This window comes from Oncorhynchus masou, chromosome 5 (genome assembly GCF_036934945.1).
Source record: "Oncorhynchus masou masou isolate Uvic2021 chromosome 5, UVic_Omas_1.1, whole genome shotgun sequence".
Classification (NCBI taxonomy): domain Eukaryota; kingdom Metazoa; phylum Chordata; class Actinopteri; order Salmoniformes; family Salmonidae; genus Oncorhynchus; species Oncorhynchus masou.
Window position 1 is genome coordinate 71,961,631 of NC_088216.1, and position 23,963 is coordinate 71,985,593.

Sequence of the window (23,963 nt, forward strand, 5' to 3'; positions counted from 1 at the left end):
AACTTGAGTGAAGACCCAAAAGCGGTTTTAACAGAAAACAGAGTTCTTTAATGAAAAAACAGGAATGGCATAAATCCTCTTCCAATGTTGTCAGCGGAACAAAAAGAACGTTAGTATAGTGCAGGTTGCACCTGCCAGGCAGACTCCGACAGGACAGGACAAGGTGGAAGCAAACGAGACGACAGCTTGCTTCTGGCATCAAAAATACAAACAAGAATCAGACACTGAAAGTAGCAGGAACAGAGAGAGAAATAGAGACCTAATCAGAGGGGGAAGAGAGAACAGGTGGGGAAGAGTGAAAGAGCTAGTTAGGGCAGATGTAGAACAGCTGAGGAATGAGAGACAGAGAAGGTAACCTAAAAAGACCAGCAGAGAGAGACAGAGTGAAGAGAAAGGACAGGAACAGACATAAGACATGACACAGTCAACAATCTATAGCCAGTCAACAATGTATAGAGCCAGTCAACAATCTATAGAGCCAGTCAACAATGTATAGAGCCAGTCAACAATGTACAGAGAGGGACAATAATCTACAGAGTCAGTCAACAATGTATAGAGCCAGTCAACAATGTATAGAGCCAGTCAACAATGTATAGAGCCAGTCAACAATGTATAGAGACAGTCAACAATGTATAGAGCCAGTCAACAATGTATAGAGCCAGTCAACAATGTATAGAGCCAGTCAACAATCTATAGCCAGTCAACAATGTATAGAGCCAGTCAACAATCTATAGAGCCAGTCAACAATGTATAGAGCCAGTCAACAATGTACAGAGAGGGACAATAATCTACAGAGTCAGTCAACAATGTATAGAGCCAGTCAACAATGTATAGAGCCAGTCAACAATGTATAGAGCCAGTCAATAATGTATAGAGCCAGTCAACAATGTATAGAGCCAGTCAACAATGTATAGAGCCAGTCAACAATCTATAGAGCCAGTCAACAATGTATAGAGCCAGTCAACAATCTACAGAGAGGGACAAAAATCTACAGAGTCAGTCAACAATGTATAGAGTCAGTCAACAATGTATAGAGCCAGTCAACAATGTATAGAGCCAGTCAACAATCTATAGAGCCAGTCAACAATCTACAGAGTCAGTCAACAATGTATAGAGCCAGTCAACAATCTATAGAGCCACTCAACAACGTATAGAGCCAGTCAACAATCAATAGAGCCAGTCAACAATGTATAAAGCCAGTCAACAATGTATAGAACCAGTCAACAATGTATAAAGCCAGTCAACAATGTATAGAACCAGTCAACAATGTATAGAGCCAGTCAACAATCTACAGAGAGGGACAACAATCTACAGAGCCAGTCAACAATGTATAGAGCCAGTCAACAATGTATAGAGCCAGTCAACAATGTATAGAGCCAGTGAACAATGTATAGAGCCAGTCAAAAATCTAGAGTCGCTCATCAATCTATAGAGCCAGTCAACACTGCATAGAGCCAGTCAACAATATATAGAGCCAGTCAACAATGTATAGAGCCAGTCAACAATCTACAGAGAAGGACAACAATCTACAGAGTCAGTCAACAATGTACAGAGCCAGTCAACAATGTATAGAGCCCGTCAACAATGTATAGAGACAGTCAACAATGTATAGAGCCAGTCAACAATGTATAGAGCCAGTCAACAATCTATAGAGCCAGTCAACAATCTATAGAGCCAGTCAACAATGTATAGAGCCAGTCAACAATGTATAGAGCCAGTCATCAATCTATAGAGCCAGTCAACAATGTATAGAGCCAGTCAACAATCTATAGAGCCAGTGAACAATGTATAGAGCCAGTCAAAAATCTAGAGTCGCTCATCAATCTATAGAGCCAGTCAACACTGCATAGAGCCAGTCAACAATATATAGAGCCAGTCAACAATGTATAGAGCCAGTCAACAATCTACAGAGAAGGACAACAATCTACAGAGTCAGTCAACAATCTACAGAGTCAGTAAACAATGTATAGAGCCAGTCGACAATGTATAGAGCCAGTCAACAATGTATAGAGCCAGTCAACAATCTATAGAGCCAGTCAACAATCTATAGAGCCAGTTAACAATCTATAGAGCCAGTCAACAATGTATAGAGCCAGTCAACAATGTATAGAGCCAGTCAACAATGTATAGAGCCAGTCATCAATCTATAGAGCAGGTCAACAATGTATAGAGCCAGTCAACAATCTATAGAGCCAGTCAAAAATGTATAGAGCCAGTCAACATTCTATAGAACCAGTCAACAATGTACAGAGCCAGTCAACAATCTACAGAGAGGGACAACAATCTACAGAGTCAGTCAACAATGTACAGAGCCAGTCAACAATGTATAGAGCCAGTCAACAATGTATAGAGCCAGTCAACAATGTATAGAGACAGTCAACAATGTATAGAGCCAGTCAACAATGTATAGAGCCAGTCAACAATCTATAGAGCCAGTCAACAATGTATAGAGCCAGTCAACAATCTATAGCCAGTCAACAATGTATAGAGCCAGTCAACAATCTATAGAGCCAGTCAACAATGTATAGAGCCAGTCAACAATGTACAGAGAGGGACAATAATCTACAGAGTCAGTCAACAATGTATAGAGCCAGTCAACAATGTATAGAGCCAGTCAACAATGTATAGAGCCAGTCAATAATGTATAGAGCCAGTCAACAATGTATAGAGCCAGTCAACAATGTATAGAGCCAGTCAACAATCTATAGAGCCAGTCAACAATGTATAGAGCCAGTCAACAATCTACAGAGAGGGACAACAATCTACAGAGTCAGTCAACAATGTATAGAGCCAGTCAACAATGTATAGAGCCAGTCAACAATGTATAGAGCCAGTCAACAATCTATAGAGCCAGTCAACAATCTACAGAGTCAGTCAACAATGTATAGAGCCATTCAACAATCTATAGAGCCACTCAACAATGTATAGAGCCAGTCAACAATCAATAGAGCCAGTCAACAATGTATAAAGCCAGTCAACAATGTATAGAACCAGTCAACAATGTATAAAGCCAGTCAACAATGTATAGAACCAGTCAACAATGTATAGAGCCAGTCAACAATGTATAGAGCCAGTCAACAATCTATAGAGCCAGTCAACAATCTACAGAGTCAGTCAACAATGTATAGAGCCATTCAACAATCTATAGAGCCACTCAACAATGTATAGAGCCAGTCAACAATCAATAGAGCCAGTCAACAATGTATAAAGCCAGTCAACAATGTATAGAACCAGTCAACAATGTATAAAGCCAGTCAACAATGTATAGAACCAGTCAACAATGTATAGAGCCAGTCAACAATCTACAGAGAGGGACAACAATCTACAGAGCCAGTCAACAATGTATAGAGCCAGTCAACAATGTATAGAGCCAGTCAACAATGTATAGAGCCAGTCAACAATGTATAGAGCCAGTGAACAATGTATAGAGCCAGTCAAAAATCTAGAGTCGCTCATCAATCTATAGAGCCAGTCAACACTGCATAGAGCCAGTCAACAATATATAGAGCCAGTCAACAATGTATAGAGCCAGTCAACAATCTACAGAGAAGGACAACAATCTACAGAGTCAGTCAACAATGTACAGAGCCAGTCAACAATGTATAGAGCCAGTCAACAATGTATAGAGACAGTCAACAATGTAAAGAGCCAGTCAACAATGTATAGAGCCAGTCAACAATGTATAGAGCCAGTCAACAATCTATAGAGCCAGTCAACAATGTATAGAGCCAGTCAACAATGTATAGCCAGTCAACAATGTATAGAGCCAGTCAACAATCTATAGAGCCAGTCAACAATGTATAGAGCCAGTCAACAATGTATAGAGCCAGTCAACAATGTACAGAGAGGGACAACAATCTACAGAGTCAGTCAACAATGTATAGAGCCAGTCAACAATGTATAGAGCCAGTCAACAATCTATAGAGCCAGTCAACAATCTATAGAGCCAGTCAACAATGTATAGAGTCAGTCAACAATGTATAGAGCCAGTCAACAATGTATAGAGCCAGTCAACAATCAATAGAGCCAGTCAACAATGTATAGAGCTAGCAAACAATGTATAGAGCCAGTCAACAATGTATAGAGCCAGTCAACAATCTATAGAGCCAGTCAACAATCTACAGAGTCAGTCAACAATGTATAGAGCCAGTCAACAAGCTATAGAGCCAGTCAACAATGTATAGAGCCAGTCAACAATCAATAGAGCCAGTCAACAATGTATAAAGCCAGTCAACAATGTATAGAACCAGTCAACAATGTATAGAGCCAGTCAACAATCTACAGAGAGGGACAACAATCTACAGAGCCAGTCAACAATGTATAGAGCCAGTCAACAATGTATAGAGCCAGTCAACAATGTATAGAGCCAGTGAACAATGTATAGAGCCAGTCAAAAATCTAGAGTCGCTCAACAATCTATAGAGCCAGTCAACACTGCATAGAGCCAGTCAACAATATATAGAGCCAGTCAAAAATCTAGAGTCGCTCAACAATCTATAGAGCCAGTCAACACTGCATAGAGCCAGTCAACAATATATAGAGCCAGTCAACAATGTATAGAGCCAGTCAACAATCTATAGATCCAGTCAAAAATGTACAGAGCCAGTCAACAATCAATAGAGCCAGTCAACAATGTATAAAGCCAGTCAACAATGTATAGAGCCAGTCAACAATCTATAGAGCCAGTCAACAATGTATAGAGCCAGTCAACAATCAATAGAGCCAGTCAACAATGTATAAAGCCAGTCAACAATGTATAGAACCAGTCAACAATGTATAAAGCCAGTCAACAATGTATATAACCAGTCAACAATGTATAGAGCCAGTCAACAATCTACAGAGAGGGACAACAATCTATAGAGCCAGTCAACAATGTATAGAGCCAGTCAACAATGTATAGAGCCAGTCAACAATCTACAGAGAGGGACAACAATCTACAGAGTCAGTCAACAATGTATAGGGCCAGTCAACAATGTATAGAGCCAGTCAACAATGTATAGAGCCAGTCAACAATGTATAGAGCCAGTCAACAATCTATAGAGCCAGTCAACAATCTATGGAGCCAGTCAACAATCTACAGAGAGGGACAACAATCTACAGAGTCAGTCAACAATGTATAGAGTCAGTCAACAATGTATAGAGCCAGTCAACAATCCATAGAGCCAGTCAACAATCCTTAGAGCCAGTCAACAATCCTTAGAGCCATTCTGAGCAGCTCATGCTGATGCTCACCTCTTTTGCGAGGCGGAGTAGCGGGAGCAGGACTTTCCATCCCAAGCGCAGTAGGGGTCCCGGGCCAGGCAGCAGTCAGCACATGCCTCCCCGTACACGTCACAGCGGTGGAGGGCCAGGTGGGTAACACCAAGCTCAGAAGACACGTAGAGCTGTTGCTGTGAGAGGAGGAAGCCATGGAGGATGTTAGATCACAGCTCAATAAAGTATGGGAATATCCAGCTAATATCACAGACACAGAGTATCAGTGAACAGAGGATGCAGAGTGGCTTCTATGAAGGCTCTCCATTTTTTTTCAGTGCAGAGGTTTACAGGGGATAAGAATCCATCAAAGCCATAACAATGTAATGTGATAATATAATTTGCTTATTGGGATGATTTGTGAGCACATTGGGAGAGCTCACCCTTTCTGTATAACAAAGATGTCCATTGTTCTAAGACAATCTTCAGTTTTTAAGATCAGCTGTTGTAAAATTGCAACCCTTTCTAAGAATGATGTCATGTCATGTATCCATGGCCAACTATTTTAATCACAGTGAAAGACAAAACTAAAGTTGAATGCATTTTCCATATTTCTCTTTTCATTGTCTAAACCAGACTGCAGGACTTCTATGAATTATGAAGGGACACATTAGTTCCACAGCTGTTTACATGTAGTTCATGGCATTCCTAAATAATTTCCCTTCATTTAATTCAGCTCCTTGGCTCTTTATCCCAGGAAAGATATATAGGTCTATTAGGTAAGGTTTTATACAGACATGCTTACCCTTTTGGACGAGATCTTCATTGTTATAATTGGAGTAGGAACCTGAAATGGGAAGACAATGCATTGATCAGTCTTATAAAGTTGTTGAAAATATACATGGTTATAAGCAGAGAGAGAGAGAGACATGGAGTGACAGAGAGAGAGACATAGAGAGACAGAGAGCGACATGGAGCGACAGAGAGAGAGAGACATAGAGAGAGACAGAGAGAGAGAGACAGAGAGAGAGAGACAGAGCGAGAAACAGAGAGAGAAAGAGAGAGAGAGACAGAGAGCGACAGGGAGTGACAGAGAGAGAGACAGAGATAGACAGAGAGAGACAGAGAGCAACATGGAGCGACAGAGCGAGAGACATAGAGAGCGACATGAAGAGACAAAGAGGGAGACACAAGAAAAAGAGAAAGACAGAGAGAGAGAGAGACACAGAGAGACATATAGAGAGACAGAGAGAGACAGAGAGCGACATGGAGAGACAAAGAGAGAACGAGAAAGAAAGAGAAAGACAGCGACAGAGAGAGAGACAGAGAGAGAGACATAAAGAGAGACACAGAGCGACAAGGAGAGACAGAGAGACAGAGAAAGAGAGAGAGACAGAGAGACATAGAGAGAGACAGAGAAAGCCAAAGAGAAACAGAGAAAGATAGATATAGAAAGAGAGACAGAGAGAGAAAATGAGAGAGAGAGAGGATAGAAAAATAAGATAGACAGTTAGTGCTCACCTTAAACACCTCTACCTCCTCCAGGACCAGTTCTTCAGTCTGCAGGTCGTCTCTGGGCAACACTATCACCTTCTGAACCGTTCCCCTGTCTGTGGCCCAAGGAAACACCTGAGACTTGTAACTACTACATACCTGTTGTAACCTAACCTTGTCCCCAGACTATTGCGCATAAACGCCTGGTACATCAATGATTCAATTTTGGTCTTAGTGGGAGTGATCATAGAATTATATGGGAGTGACCTTACTGAATATTTGTCATCAATTAATTTGAGCAAATCACACGACAACGAGGCGTGACTCAGTGCTTGTGTTGTGCTAGTGTGATTGGTTGGTAGATTAAGCCGATTAAGGCAATGCCTATGCACTGGGAGTTTATCCCTGTCTTTCTGTATTGGCTAAAGAAGGCCAAGTTTGACACATTGATCCATCAGACTCTTTGCGCATTTGGGCGGAAGTGTCTGGGAAGGAGATTAGTTGTAACCCCACACTACCCTGCCTTGCTGCCAGTTAATCAAACTGCCCTCGCTACATTCCTCTGCTAATGTAAAGGTTAATCCTCACTCCATCAGGCCTTAGCACTACACTACAGTACTCTTCACCACTTTCAGACAGATCTCTCTGTGTTCACCTTTTGTCCTACATATTACACTGACTCTGGGCATAGTGGAGCACGGTGTGCTCGTATAAAAATCCATTAGTCTCCCAGAGACGCAGAGCAGAACAAAAAACACACACAAAAGGGATAATGTGCTGCATGTATGGGCTTCATGCACTAGGGGAGTGATGTCACGTCAGCTTTTAAAACATTCAAAGAAAGGAGACAAACAGAAAAATCTCTCCCGCTGCAATGTACCGGTGGTGAGATTTGTGTGATGGATTTCCTTACTGTAACCCCCCTCCTCCTTTCCCTCTCCTCTCACCCCCCTGCCCTGCAGATAGAGAACCCAAAGGCTTTTACTTAAAGTGAATGATGTGAAGAATGACCCTATTTATTGGTGAAACATCCATTTTGACAAAAAGGCATTCAAAAGCTTTGCTCCTGGGGTTAAATGATAGGGAGAAAGACAGCAGGTCCATCTGGCGGGATTTGTCTTGTGATTATTTACACGTTTCTCCTTTGTTTTAATAACAGAAGGAAATCTGTTTGGCATCCTTGGACATTGTACAAAGAGTGATGTAGGCCTGCTATATTTCACATGAATAGAGACTAGTGAGGACTCACCAGTTCCCAGGAACAGCACTTCATAGTTCCCGTCTACCGCGGCAACCTGGTCCACAGTGATGGTGGTGAACTCATACTCCACGTTGGTCCGGACCACCAGGGGGCGCTTGTGTATTGGGTACACAGCGTTGTACATATTGGGGTGGTTCCGCATGAAGTTGATCACCTCGTCTGGGTAGTCTTTGGTGGACTTCATGTTGGGGGTGAATGTACCACCGGGGCACTGTTGTTGAAAAGGAAACTAGCATTAAAACATTTGCCTCTCACCACAGAAACATCAACAACCACTTAAATGTTGGGTATGAAGGCTGATAATTTGTGTCCTGCTTGAAAGACAAATGGTTTCTGTTTGATGTCTAAGTGTCGTTTATGCCACCTTGGTTTGGTATTAACACTCAGGGTCATGGGAGGGTGAGGCTCACCGTCCCAGGCCGAGGGTAGGGGATCTTCCCAGTGTAGGCCACCCACTGGTAGTTGGGCCCCTCCTTGTGGGCAAAGGGTCCATTAAAGACCTGGCGGATGTCAGCCATGGAATAGACACAAACTGCTGAGCCCTTGAACACTGAGCTGTATGGAGAGGGGTGAGATAGACAGCTCAGTGGGTTAAGAACTGAAATAAACCAAAAAGGGACATAATATGACAATGAAAGTATATTTCAATAATTATTCTTAATATTTTCTAATAAAAGTGTCTGAACAGAAGTTTGGCCACTCACCCTGAGACAGAGAAGACTCCGTAGATAACAGGAGTCTTGGTATCCTGCGTCGGCTGTATGTAAACATCTCCTAAAAGACAGATACACAGAGACAATCAAGTCAGTGCAAAGAGGACAGACTAAAGAAACGTCCTGTTCCACAGCACACTCCTCATCACCGCTAATATTTACAGAGCTCCAGTCACTCCATCAAAAGTTACTCTGTGAAACACCCTTTGCCTTTCACAAAACCTGAACTCCCATCAGAACAGGCAGAACAGCTCTTCTCTTAGGGATCCAAAGGTGTCAAACAGGATGCGCAAATGTACACGTCTCTCCTCTCCTCTTTCAAACTGCAGGTCAGAGGCAAGTCAAGCTTTGTGTTGCTGAAAGAGGTTGTGTGACCGGATAACAGTCATGCAGTGGCTTGATGGAATTGGAGATAAACTAGCAGTGAGGATGGGGTCAAAGCCAAGATGAAAGGAGAAGATGTGGCTAGCCTCCTCCTCCAGGGTTGTACTACTGAATTCCAGTATCCTGCTGTCAAATACAGGAGGTGTAAGCCCATGGCACATCTCTATAGAGCAACAGGAAATGAACTGAGAGACATCTCCACAGGAAGGACTAGCAGGCCAAGGTGCAGGATTCAGTACTGTATTATACAAAATGTAATAAAACACACAAAGAAAAAACCAAGAGCTTCAGAGACAACACCTTTGGAAAGTCACCATTCTATCCATGAGCGTATTCTAAGCCCGAGAGGAAGACGGAATCATACCTCACAAGCCTCTGGGGGTCCCAGCAAGAACTCAACCTAAGATTTGGGCAGTTTGTCTCTCCCCGCTGGTCTGCTCTCTGACTGGCCCACATTCTCCTCTCAGGAGGCCCATCTACCTCACAGAACAGAATTCAAGAGTAAGTGGCCAGCCTGCCAGTGTGTAGTAGGGGAATGTCCATTGGCCAGAGGATAAAGACACTGCATGTCTACACATACCACGCTGTCAAGAACCTGTGAGAACACTACAACTTGAATTGAAAGCAGTATATGGCATTTAATGGACAATGATCTGACGTATAAATACATTCTACAAGTCTTATAGTTACAAATGATTCCTTTTGTGTAGACTGGACACATTTTTATTCAATAGTATTTGCAATGGGACATACTAAAAACAATAGTTTCCGGTTGACATAGTTCTAACTGTATATACACAACAGAATGACAGTAGAGGTGAGCAGGCCTGGTGAGTCCAGTTGAATGACAGTAGAGGTGAGCAGGCCTGGTGAGTCCAGTTGAATGACAGTAGAGGTGAGCAGGCCTGGTGAGTCCAGTTGTAGGACAGTAGAGGTGAGCAGGCCTGGTGAGTCCAGTTGTATGACAGTAGAGGTGAGCAGGCCTGGTGAGTCCAGTTGAATGACAGTAGAGGTGAGCAGGCCTGGTGAGTCCAGTTGAATGACAGTAGAGGTGAGCAGGCCTGGTGAGTCAGTTGTATGACAGTTGAATGACAGTAGAGGTGAGCAGGCCTGGTGAGTCCAGTTGTATGACAGTAGAGGTGAGCAGGCCTGGTGAGTCCAGTTGTATGACAGTAGAGGTGAGCAGGCCTGGTGAGAGTCCAGTTGTCCAATGACAGTAGAGGTGAGCAGGCCTGGTGAGTCCAGTTGTATGACAGTTGAGCAGGCCTGAGTCCAGTTGTAGAGGTGAGCAGGCCTGGTGAGTCCAGTTGTAGGACAGTAGAGGTGAGCAGGCCTGGTGAGTCCAGTTGAATGACAGTAGAGTAGCAGGCCTGGTGAGTCCAGTTGAATGACAGTAGAGGTGAGCAGGCCTGGTGAGTCCAGTTGAATGACAGTAGGGTGAGCAGGCCTGGTGAGTCCAGTTGTAGGACAGTAGAGGTGAGCAGGCCTGGTGAGTCCAGTTGTATGACAGTAGAGGTGAGCAGGCCTGGTGAGTCCAGTTGAATGACAGTAGAGGTGAGCAGGCCTGGTGAGTCCAGTTGTATGACAGTAGAGGTGAGCAGGCCTGGTGAGTCCAGTTGAATGACAGTAGAGGTGAACAGGCCTGGTGAGTTCAGTTGTATGACAGTAGAGGTGAGCAGGCCTGGTGAGTCCAGTTGTAGGACAGTAGAGGTGAGCAGGCCTGGTGAGTCCAGTTGTATGACAGTAGAGGTGAGCAGGCCTGGTGAGTCCAGTTGAATGACAGTAGGGGTGAGCAGGCCTGGTGAGTCCAGTTGTAGGACAGTAGAGGTGAGCAGGCCTGGTGAGTCCAGTTGTAGGACAGTAGAGGTGAGCAGGCCTGGTGAGTCCAGTTGTAGGACAGTAGAGGTGAGCAGGCCTGGTGAGTCCAGTTGTAGGACAGTAGAGGTGAGCAGGCCTGGTGAGTCCAGTTGAATGACAGTAGCAGGCCTGGTGAGTCCAGTTGAATGACAGTAGAGGTGAGCAGGCCTGGTGAGTCCAGTTGAATGACAGTAGAGGTGAGCAGGCCTGGTGAGTCCAGTTGTATGACAGCAGAGGTGAGCAGGCCTGGTGAGTCCAGTTGTATGACAGTAGAGGTGAGCAGGCCTGGTGAGTCCAGTTGAATGACAGTAGAGGTGAGCAGGCCTGGTGAGTCCAGTTGAATGACAGTAGAGGTGAGCAGGCCTGGTGAGTCCAGTTGAATGACAGTAGAGGTGAGCAGGCCTGGTGAGTCCAGTTGTATGACAGTAGAGGTGAGCAGGCCTGGTGAGTCCAGTTGAATGACAGTAGAGGTGAGCAGGCCTGGTGAGTCCAGTTGTATGTGTATGCTCTGAGTGTCACTCAAGGCTCTCTCAGAGAGAGTCTGAGGTTATGATTTCATTCCCATAGCAAAGGATAAGGAGAGGGACTGAAACAGAGCATATGGTCCTTATTCCTCCTTAACCACCTTTTATCTCTAGACACACACATACATACACATACGTATGTACCGACACACACACGCAAGCACACACACACACACATGCACCCTCCTCCAGAGCCCACAGCTGCTCAAGGCAGAACAGCGGAACGGTCATGGGTTACTACAGACACAGAGAGAAGGGCTGTCAGGGTTGTCATACAACAGATGAGCCCCACCAAGACACACAGCTGTTCCAGTACAGAAAGGGATGAATCAGATAAACTACACGGCAGTCACAAACAGACAGACAACAGGAGCTATCATTAGCTCAATACATGTACAGCAGTCGGTTGCCCCCCAAAATATTATTATTATAAAGGGGAAAAGCTACTTGATTGGAAATAGAAATATTCTGACAAGGCAGAGAAGAGTTGGCAACAGGAAGGCTTGTTAAAGGGATTCTCCGGTACATTTGTATACTTTTGAAAGTAGTCCCTGAAAATTGCGTACAACGTCACTACATTGCCAAAATTTGTGGGCACCTTCTCATCGAACATCTCATTGCAAAATCATGGGCATTGATATGGAGTTGGTCCCCCCTTTGCTGATATAACAGCCTCCAATCTTCTGGGAAGGCTTTCCACTAGTTGTTGGAACATTGCTACGGAGACTTGCTTCCATTCAGCAACAAGAGCATTAGTGAGGTCGGGCACTGATATTGGGCGATTAGGCCTGGCTCGCTGTGGGTGTTCCAATTCATCCCAAAGGTGTTTTCGATGGGGTTGAGGTCAGGGCTCCGTTGCAGGCCGATCTCGACATACCATTTCTGTATGGACCTTACTTTGTTCACAAGGGCATTGTCATGCTGAAACAGGAAAGGGCCTTCCCCAAACTGTTGCCACAAACTTGTAAGCACAGACTCGTCTAGAATGTCATTGTATGCTGTAGCATTAAGATTTCAATTCACTGGAACTAAAGGGACTAACCCAAACAATGAAAAACAGCCCCAGACCATTATTTGTCTTCCACCAAGCTTTACAGTTGGAACTATGCATTCGGGCAGGTAGCGTTCTCCTGGCATGCGCCAAACCCAGATTCGTGATTCATCACTCCAGAGAACGCGTTTCCACTGCTCCAGAGTCTAATGGCGGGCACGCTTTACACCCCTTTAGCCAACGCTTGGCATTGCACATGGTGATCTTAGGCCTGTGTGCCGCTGTTGGGCCATAGACACCCATTTCATGAAGCTCCCGACAAACAGTTATTGTGCTGACGTTGCTTCCAAAGGCAGTTTGGAACTCGGTAGTGAGAGTTGTAACCGAGGACAGATGATTTTTACGCACACGTTGCTTCAACACACGTTCTGTGAGCTTGTGTGGCCTACCACTTCGCGGCTGAGCCGTTGTTGCCTAGAACTTTCCACTTCACAATAACAGCACTTACAGTGGAATGGGGCAGCTCTAGCAGGGCAGAAATTTGACAAAAATTGACTTGTTGGAAAGGTGACATCCTATGATGGTGCCACGTTGAAAGTCACTGAGCTCTTCAGCCAATGTTTGTCTATGGAGATTGCATGGCTGTGTGCTCGATTTGATATACTTGTTAGCAACGGGTGTGGCCGCAATAGCCAAATACATTAATTTGAAGGGTGTCTACATAGTGTACGTGCAGATATGTGCACCACGTCATTGCTCTCTTTTCGGTCTGGTGTTGTTGCATGATGTACCTCTTGCTAGCTGTCACTCATATAGCGAGAGGCTAAAGCTCATTAGCTGAACTCGATTTGCTAGGTGGCTAACCAACGTGGGGGAAAGTGTAGGGAAAATGGCACAGCACAGGTTCTAGAAAAACAGTTGCTTTCAAACTCGGGATTCTGTGGCTAATTGAGGTAAGACGGTAATTCTGCTCATAGGTTATTTATGTATGAACTACACATTGACACATCAAGCCCAAATCAGGAGGTTTAAAAAATACTTAGTTAAAAAATACTTAGTAGAAGCCACATTTCTGGAGCATGTCTTTAATAAGAGCTATGAATGGAACCAAAACTGCCCTTTCCTCTTTTCTAAAGCAATAAAATCTCAGTCTACACATTTTTTGATTCCTCAGAAAGAATGTATTTCTGCTGGAGCTTTGACTGATATCGCTCTCTCCCACTCCCCCCTTCTCTTTCTCGTTCAGCCTTTCTTTTTCTTTACCACTCTTGTTCATCTCTCATAAAGTCTTCTCTCTGAAGTCCATGACCCATATTGTTGATCAAGTTCAAGCTCATGCAATGCACCTCTTAATTTATATCAACCCATACAATCTAAACCTTTATAGCGTCTCTTTATTGTATATCTACAACCTATTTTCTTTGGCCTCTTAATTTTGACATAGAATACAACCACATGTGCCTGGATAAGGTCTCTACATTGTGTGTTTCAATTTACTGTGTATAATGTGGATGCAAGTTCTCAGGTAGAGCCAAGTCTTTTTCTCTTTCCAACTGTAAAAACTCTCTGGGTCTTTGGCGTCCCTCGCTAACCTCAGTCACACATAATACTGCTCCCAAACAACAAGGCCTAAAGCTGGGCTGGAAGGCTCTTCAACGCTTTCAATAATGACCCCAATGTCCTCTGTACTTTCCTACAACACTAATAGAGAAAATGGGGAAATGTAAGTTCATCTGTTCTCTTTATCCAGGTACTTTCGCAACCAGTCCCGGCTTGCTGCAAAGTTCTTCTTACATCAAGGTAGGCTAAACCCAAATACTTTGGTGGCATGTACGTTTTAGAGATACTCAGAGTACATATTATCTAGATGGCACATAGATCTTGTTGTGTTGTATTACTGGAGTAATTCTACCAGTACGGTGCTTGCGGTTTGGATATCCTTTCATTCACTTGGGTGAAATGGTCACCATTAACAAAAAAAGCCTTACCATTGCGACATAGTGTTCAGGTAAGTCCAAGACTAATCCACACACGAGCAGAATTACTCAACCATAACCTAAAAGCAGAGGTCAAATAGAAAGTCACACAAGCTTTTTATTGCTGAGGTTAGGGCTTGAGTAACTGTAGACTCCGTCACAGAACCATCAGAAGCCTCATCATTCCAACGCTCTATTTGGAAGCAGTGAGACAGAGAGAGAAAGGCATGGTAATGGACCTGGCATTCCTGCCTGGCTACCTGATCTGTCTGCCACGAGGCAGCAAGCCCCTCATATCCAGTAAATGACAGGAGGGAAGAGCACCTCTTAATGCACAGCCAGGAAAAAGAAGCCTTTTGTTTGAGACTTCTTGAAGGAAAATAATAAGTACACTACCGGAGTGTGTGCAATTCCCATTACAGTATGCAGTATGGGCCACAGGAGTATTGAGTGTAATGGAAGAGGCTGCCATATGGGACAAGGACTGGGCTGTGTGCAGTGCAGTCAGGCTCTGGGCAGGTGGTGGTATGCAGAGAACTGGTCTGAGATCAGGCTGGATGGATAGTGCAAGCAGGATTATAAAGGACAGGCAACACCAACTAGTTCCTCTAGCTTGTCTGGAGTCAGTTCCATCATAATTTGTGGACTCTATTTGACACAGTATTAATACCAATGGGAAACCTCAAGACATGCCACAGGCTGTCTGGTTCCTCGCTCCTCACGTTAATGTGGATAACGGGTGACACCATATCAAGGGAAGGGAGGAGAACTCACGGAGCTCGTCGAAGTGTGTCTCGATCCCGTCGGCCCCCGGCACTGAACAGATGAGCCGAGCCTTCAGGAAAGTGCTCCACTTGTTGACCAGACAGCAGTGTCCACCGTCATCATTCTGCATGCATAAGAAGATGGAGAGTGAAAGGGAGAGAGAGGGAGAAGCGGAGGGAGAGAGAGAGGGGGAGAGAGAGGAAGAAGTGGAGGGGGAGGGAGAAGCGGAGGGAGAGAGAGAGGGGGAGAGAGAGGAAGAAGTGGAGGGGGAGGGAAAAGCGGAGGGAGAGAGGGAGAAGCAGAGGGAGCGGGAGAAGCAGAAGGAGAGAATGAGGGAGAAGCAGAGGGAGAGGGAGAATAGGAGAGAGATGTAGAAGTGGAAGGAGGGAGAGAGAGAGGGAGAAGTGGAGGGGGAGGGAGAAGCGGAGGGAGAGAGGGAGAAGCAGAGGGAGAGGGAGAGGGGGAGAGAGAGGAAGAAGTGGAGGGGGAGGGAGAAGCGGAGGGAGAGAGGGAGAAGCAGAGGGAGAGGGAGAAGCAGAAGGAGAGAATGAGGGAGAAGCAGAGGGAGAGGGAGAATAGGAGAGAGATGTAGAAGTGGAAGGAGGGAGAGAGAGAGGGAGAAGTGGAGGGGGAGAGAGAGAGAGAGAGAGAGAGAGAGAGAGGGAGAGAAGCGGACAGACAGAGAGAGGGGGAGAGAGAGGGACAAAACATGGTCTTCGTCACACACACACTCACATCCTCCCACCAAAAATAAACACAGGTGGAGTCACCCACACACACTGTACATATTTAAAAAAGCAGCCCGGTTTGGAGAGCGAGCTGGCGAATCGTTGACAATTGGTTAGTTGTGAGGAGATGAGATGGTAAACACTGTCTCCTCTTATTTAGAGCCAAATTCTAGCCCAGTGAGGGTGAGACAAACCCAGTAGATGTGATTTAGAGGCTTCCTCCTCCTTAACCAACACATTCTCCTCAAAGCACATTCCACTTTTATGGGGATACTACACTGCCAGGTCATACATTAATAAATATTGCTCTAAGAAATTGTTTTCACCACATATATCACTGTAATGCCCACATGATGGTTGTAGGCCTGTACATAATGCACACGACAGTCTACACATATTTATATGTAATAAGTCCCTAACTGGGATTTGAAATTGTTTTCATACATTTTGTGTTACATTATTTGAGCAAATACGCTGTACATTTGTTCATATATTTTGGTACTAGGAGTGTGTAGAGACAATAAACCAAACAGCATTAAGAGCATCCAGATATGTATAGAAGTGAAAAGGAGAGAACAGCATAACTGGGGACCAGTGAATGATAGAACGTATCACTGGGGACCAGTGAATGATAGAACGTATCACTGGGGACCAGTGAATGATAGAACAGTATCCCTGGGGACCAGTGAATGATAGAACAGTATCCCTGGGGACCAGTGAATGATAGAATGTATCACTGGGGACCAGTGAATGATAGAACGTATCACTGGGGACCAGTGAATGATAGAACGTATCACTGGGGACCAGTGAATGATAGAACAGTATCACTGGGGACCAGTGAATGATAGAACGTATCACTGGGGACCAGTGAATGATAGAACGTATCACTGGGGACCAGTGAATGATAGAACAGTATCACTGGGGACCAGTGAATGATAGAACGTATCACTGGGGACTAGTGAATGATAGAACAGTATCACTGGGGACCAGTGAATGATAGAACAGTATCACTGGGGACCAGTGAATGATAGAACAGTATCACTGGGGACCAGTGAATGATAGAACAGTATCACTGGGGACCAGTGAATGATAGAACGTATCACTGGGGACTAGTGAATGATAGAACAGTATCACTGGGGACCAGTGAATGATAGAACAGTATCACTGGGGACCAGTGAATGATAGAACAGTATCACTGGGGACCAGTGAATGATAGAACAGTATCACTGGGGACCAGTGAATGATAGAACGTATCACTGGGGACCAGTGAATGATAGAACGTATCACTGGGGACTAGTGAATGATAGAACAGTATCACTGGGGACCAGTGAATGATAGAACAGCATAACTGGGGACAAGTGAATGATAGAACAGCATAACTGGGGACCAGTGAATGATAGAACAGTATCACTGGGGACCAGTGAATGATAGAACGTATCACTGGGGACTAGTGAATGATAGAACAGTATCACTGGGGACCAGTGAATGATAGAACAGCATAACTGGGGACAAGTGAATGATAGAACAGCATAACTGGGGACCAGTGAATGATAGAACGTATCACTGGGGACCATTGAATGATAGAACAGCATAACTGGGGACCAGTGAATGATAGAACAGCATAACTGGGGACCAGTGAATGATAGAACAGCATAACTGGGGACCATTGAATGATAGAACAGCATAACTGGGGACCATTGAATGATAGAACGTATCACTGGGGACCAGTGAATGATAGAACAGCATAACTGGGGACCAGTGAATGATAGAACAGCATAACTGGGGACCATTGAATGATAGAACAGCAGTGTAGCCTAGTGGTTAGAGCGTTGGGCTAGTAACTGGAAGGTTGCAGGTTCAAATCCCCAAGCTGACAAGGTACAAATCTGTCGTTCTGCCCCTGAACAGGCAGTTAACCCACTGTTCCTAGGCCGTCATTGAAAATAAAAATTTGTTCAGTTAAATAAAGCTAAAAAAAATTATAATAAATAACTGGGGACCAGTGAATGATAGAACGTGTCACTGGGGACTAGTGAATGATAGAACAGTATCACTGGGGACCAGTGAATGATAGAACAGTATCACTGGGGACCAGTGAATGATAGAACAGTATCACTGGGGACCAGTGAATGATAGAACGTATCACTGGGGACCAGTGAATGATAGAACGTATCACTGGGGACCAGTGAATGATAGAATGTATCACTGGGGACCAGTGAATGATAGAACGTATCACTGTGGACCATTGAATGATAGAACGTATCACTGGGGACCAGTGAATGATAGAACGTATCACTGGGGACCAGTGAATGATAGAACGTATCACTGGGGACCAGTGAATGATAGAACAGTATCCCTGGGGACCAGTGAATGATAGAACAGTATCCCTGGGGACTAGTGAATGATAGAACGTATCACTGGGGACCAGTGAATGATAGAACGTATCACTGGGGACCAGTGAATGATAGAACAGTATCACTGGGGACTAGTGAATGATAGAACGTATCACTGGGGACCAGCGAATGATAGAACGTATCACTGGGGACCAATGAATGATAGAACATTATCACTGGGGACTAGTGAATGATAGAACGTATCATTGGGGACCAGCGAATGATAGAACGTATCACTGGGGACCAGCGAATGATAGAACGTATCACTGGGGACCAGCGAATGATAGAACAGTACAGAGTGTAGAACCCACTGATTGGGGGATGGGTGTTTGTGTGCATGGTCACTACTTGATCCACTCAAATAAGCAGTGAGCAGCTAAAGATCTGACACATGCACGTACATGCAAGCACACACACACGGTGACTAACTGAATAAACACTATGCTCTCCATGTTTGTAAGCAAAGCCCAGAAAGATGCATCCTAAGCTCCAAGTTGACCCTAAAGGGACAAACACATTCCCTGTTATTTGTTTTTGCTGATCCTCTCAATTTGCAGCTTTGGGGGAGAAGGTCAGGGAAATTACCACACGCTGTCTCAAACTCAACTCTGGACCTCAAAGCTAGATTCACTGCGTGTTTTTCATTGTTCCCCTCAGGGACTGATTTAGACCTGGGACACTAGGTGTGTCCAATTAATGATCAGGTAGAACTGGTTTAGGGGATCTGGCTTTTACCCTGCTACTCTGTTACCTAAATACCTAATATACTACATCCTTTAATACGTTTTAAGACTACCAGTCGGGAGGTCAGACGATCATAGGGTCGTCTGTCAGGGTTCCATCTCAAGGATAGAGACATGTATTGTACACATGGAGGTTAAATACACATGGATTTCAGCGAGTCAGTGTTAGACAAACATCAGTTCTACAGACCGAGACTGGTTCCTTTCCCTTTCTTAATGAAACTGGGGTATATTTGCTGTGTATGTCACATGCATTGTTATTTGTGAATGTGGTCTCATTATTAGTACAATCCATTCTGAGGCTGTGCTTACCAGGCAGATCCGACCGATGCGGGCCTGGGTCACAGGACTCTGGCCCATCTCAGCAGACTTCTCACGGAAGAAGAAGTACAGCTTGTCGTCATTCCTCTCTGCACTGTCAGGGATGAGCTGCACATGGATGAAGGAAGGGTCTGGGAGAAGGAGAGAGAGAAGGAGAGAAAGATGCGTAGGAGGATATGAAGATCACTGAACATCTGGTTGATATCATTTACAAACTGTTTGCATTTCCTGTTTATTAAAGAGTTGAGGATTTTGTAAACATGAAATATTATTAAAGAAGACATTTATTTACCGTTTAACCATCTGGAGTTATACTGGTCTGTACGCATCGCGGTCTGTTTTCCAGTACGGAAGATGGCAGAGTCTGTTCCCATGAAGTCAATGTAGACCCCAGCATAGAGTTCACCATCTGAGAGAGAGGGGAGAGGGAAGGACAGAGGGAAAGAGATTCATCCGCTGAGCCAAATATTTTGACTCTTTGATATAAAGCCAGGCACTCCCTTGGCATAACGGACTGAGGCTCTCCTTACACAGAAACCCCCACTACCCAATTAAACCTTCAGTCCCTGGCGAGACCCCCTGGCGGACCCTAGCGCCCAGTACTTTAAAATCAAAATCAAACTTTATTTGTCACATGTGCCAAATACAACAGGTGTAGACCTTACTGTGAAATGCTTCCTTACAAGCCCTTAACCAACAGTCCAGTTCAAGAAGAGTTAAGAAAATATTTACCAGATAATAAATAAAAAAGTAACACAATAAAATAAAAGTAACAAGGCTATATACAAGGGGGTACCGATACCGAGTCAATGTGCGGGGGTACAGGTTAGTCAAGGTCATTTGTACATAGGGGTAGGGGTGAAGTGACTGTATAGATAATAAACAGCGAGGAGCAGCAGTGTAAAAACAAATGGGGGGGGGAGGTAAATGTAAATAGTCTGGGGGGCCATTTGATTAATTGTTCAGCAGTCTTATGACTTGGGGGTAGTTAAGGAGCCTTTCGGTCCTAGACTTGGCACTCCGGTACCGCTTGTTGTGTAGGAGCAGAGAGAACAGTCGACGACTTGGGTGACTGAAGTCTTTGAACAATTTTTAGGGCTTTCCCTTACCCATGTCCAGCAAAATATCTTTAGACTGTCATCACCAGGGTGTCAATGTCAAAGACATCTTTAGCACACAGTGTGTACAAAGACAGATGAACAGCATACATCATAATACACACATAATAAAGATCACGCTGTTTGGCCAAACGGACTAGCCACTACCCAGGCTTTTTAAAGTTATGTGAATAAGGCACACACAGGGTAGAAGGACCAGAGTCTTGTTAATCAGTGGGGAGACTAAATTTTGGTCCTCCAGTTGCTGTTTGGGCCTCATATGAGAGCAGGTGTCCCAGCAAGCATTTAGTAGCTATGGGGAGTTCTCAGGGGTGGGGTTAATGGGACAACAGGGGCTCAGGGCAAATGCAGCAACAACTATACTACTAGTCTGTAACAGAATTAATTCAATTCTCCAGGTCTTTAATAAGTAAAGTCAACACAGGCCCTGATTTACAGTATAGAGCGTGTATGATATCTAGGGGTAGTGGTGAGGGGGTAGACCTACACGTGTGACCTTTTAGGGGTCAAAGTAGTATCCAGTTCTTATTCCCTGCCATTAGTCACCCATAGCTGATGTTAACTGGTAGAGACTGGGGTTCATTCGTCCTGGTTCGCTGGTTCCCTGCTTCCCTGGTTCCGCCCTGGTCAGCTGGCAGTGTGCTAACGTGGGAAGGCCGTGCTGACGATTTACACAGACTTTCCCACCCCAGTCAGGATCAACTTACACTGACTGTCCCACCCCACAGTTAGGATCAATTTACACGGGTGGCAACTGTGAGGTCTGGCCCAGGCAGAATGACCATGAGTGGAGAGTGGAGGACACTCAACTACCTCATGGTTCCTTTTAGAAGATCCACCAACACCATACCTTACAACATGAAGTTACCACAAACCAAACATGTTGCAATGTGTCATGTGATTGATCTGCATGTATTGGTTAGAAAAGCATATGATTGGATTTCTCATGATAAATGACCACAACAAATCATATGAATATGTTCTTGGTATTTTTCCAATGAAAGTCACAAAGCTACCATGGAAAGGATTGGCTTATTAAAACAGTGAACCCACTGGTCTGTGCCCACAGCTCCTTAAATCCGATTCTTAACAAGGCATGATGCCTTCTGATTTTATCATGAGAGATGAGATCAGCATTGCTCTGCTATCCATCTCATGGAAAATAGGCACAGAATGAAAAAGGATACTTTGTCTGCCTGGACAGATGTTAGGCAATACAAACATTTAAAAGTTGCCACCCAAAAAATTGAGATAAAGGAGGTGGCCATTTGTAGCAGTGGGAGATAAAAGTAGGCGTACACAGGGGACATGGCCTCAGGGACCGTCAGAGTCACAGAGAGCCATGGGGACAAACTGGGTGAACTGGAATGGACTGGGAATGGGACATTCCTGGGACATCTCCAGCCATGTGGCCAAGTGTGGCTTGGATGATGATACTCACTGATCAAAGCCGAGACACTGTTGAGCTTTGGGTCGTAGGAGCACTTTCCCTTCCCAGACTCCACTTTTCCCGGCTCCAAATGCCATATGTATTCCTGAAATGGAAAAATCATAAGAAAGAAGCAATAAATTCATAGTGGTCTTCATCATGTCAGTGTGATTCCCTGGTGGAGGGAAAATTGAGGCAGTTCAACATTCTTCCAGTAGGTCCTCTGGGGTCTATAAGGCATTGTGGTTTGTAAAGGATGAAACATAGACTAATGAGAGTGCCTGCATATAGAAAAAAACAGGATCTCAATCCAACTCTTTTAATTCCTCTCTAGTGCACTAGAATGACTGAGGGCATAATGCATCAAGGGGCTGTTCTCTGCACAACAATCTCTCATTGGCCAAATGTCTCTCATCCTCTCTTGGTTAAATCTGTATATGTAGCCCTACTGCTGCTGAGACCTGTACTTCTGCTCAGCAAAAACATGCCTGGGATGGAGGCTGGATGACATGACTCCTGGTGTCTCCATACACAGCACTGAAAGGTGATTGGCAGGTATTTGGAGTCGCGGATAGAAACAGCCAATGGCATGCGATGACATGCCCTGTAGCCTTGCCACAAACCAGAACAAGTAAAATCCCCCAATCCCTCACTCTCCAATCGAGGACTGAGGGGAGCAGAGAGACGAAGACACCTTTGTCCTTGTCCGTCAACACAGGAGAAAGTGCAGCGCTTGCCCATGTTATTCTCCACTGGCTCCTGAGTACACCCTTATGATATTCCCTCTCACCTTTGATTAAAATCAACCACACATGTAAATCTGAAGGTGTTGGCAGCTCCCTGCAAGAGATGCCAGATGTTAATGAAAATGCGGTCACATGTGCCAAGGGATATTCTCTGAACATGTTTTTAAACCCTTTATGAAAGATGTTACCCGACAGAGGACTAAGTGTTGCATGCAACACCTTCAAAAATAATGGCCCTGTCCTTCTAAGGGTTAAGAGTTCCTTCCTGTACTGTGAATGGTGTTGCTCAGCTATGTGGATCTATTATTTCCTTTCTGCTTTAGCAGTTTGTGTTTGTCCTGAACCAACAGGGCTGCAGTGAGAGTGGGTCAGACGTTAACCGTGTGAGACCTGTGGGAGAGGTTGGCCCACATTCCTACAGAGGGAGAGGACTGGAGGGTGGGGTGTTCTGTGTCCTATAACACAAGTGACAGGACAATGTAAGGAGGAGAGGAAAGAGATGAATTTATCGACCACAAATGGGCTTATTAGTTAGAAACACTGTCATACATCAGTCATCGATTGTGTCATTGTTATACTGTATTAATCCTAAATGAAAGATCTGTATTTGATTGTGTAGTGTATTAACATGTCGTGTGACCTTGTGTAGAAAATCACAAAGTGCTGGACATTCATCTCTCTCATGCATAAGAAGCAGGTGACACAAATAGTGGAGAATCAGTTCAACAGCACACCAATAGAGTGTGTGAGAGAGAGAGTGAGTGAGAGAGTGAGAGAGTGAGTGAGTGAGTGAGTGAGTGAGTGAGTGAGTGAGTGAGTGAGTGAGTGAGTGAGTGAGTGAGTGAGTGAGTGAGTGAGTGAGTGAGTGAGTGAGAGAGAGAGAGAGAGAGAGAGAGAGTGAGTTAGTGAGTGAGTGAGTGAGCATGAGAAAGAGCGAGTGCTCAAAAGATGAGGCTTACACAAAAATTGACAAATGAACAACGAGAGCAACGCACAACAGAAATATGACGGAGGAAACAAAAACAGACAAACATTTGAACAACCTATTTATTTTCTCCAAATGGACAGGGTCTAGAGAAGACATGCTTAGCAGTGAGGAGATCAGCGGTCAACTACACTAGAGACCCAACGCAGTGGGACAATTCAACTGATGATGACAAAAGTGCTTCAAGACACAGAATGAGCACAGACAGAACAGAGGAGTCAGGAGACATGCACAGCCCTCCCCCTACAGAGAGAGAGGGAGAGAGGGGGAGACAGAGTGCGCATGGCATGCAAGCTGAGGCCCAGAGTGGGTCGCCAGTGCACTTCCCAGCCCATAGGGGCA

The 23,963-nt window shown here is 44.6% G+C and overlaps 1 protein-coding gene across 4 annotated transcripts in view; it reads right to left on the bottom strand.

The window, feature by feature from the left end:
• The window catches only part of LOC135540208 (semaphorin-3F-like), a 116,392-nt gene that overhangs the window by 11,851 nt on the left and 80,578 nt on the right, over positions 1 to 23,963 (bottom strand). For 2 of the 4 annotated variants that reach the window (XM_064966696.1, XM_064966694.1), the window contains 10 exons: positions 21,903 to 21,996; positions 19,636 to 19,752; positions 19,335 to 19,474; positions 15,168 to 15,282; positions 8,653 to 8,722; positions 8,359 to 8,503; positions 7,937 to 8,159; positions 6,715 to 6,803; positions 5,999 to 6,040; positions 5,233 to 5,390 (listed from right to left, as the gene is read on the bottom strand). In XM_064966696.1, coding sequence (XP_064822768.1) covers positions 5,233 to 5,390; positions 5,999 to 6,040; positions 6,715 to 6,803; positions 7,937 to 8,159; positions 8,359 to 8,503; positions 8,653 to 8,722; positions 15,168 to 15,282; positions 19,335 to 19,474; positions 19,636 to 19,752; positions 21,903 to 21,996 — 1,193 coding nt within the window. Of the gene's footprint in view, positions 1 to 5,230; positions 5,391 to 5,998; positions 6,041 to 6,714; positions 6,804 to 7,936; positions 8,160 to 8,358; positions 8,504 to 8,652; positions 8,723 to 15,167; positions 15,283 to 19,334; positions 19,475 to 19,635; positions 19,753 to 21,902; positions 21,997 to 23,963 lie in introns of all 4 variants that reach the window. The other 2 variants (XM_064966695.1, XM_064966693.1) reach the window with 1 other exon arrangement.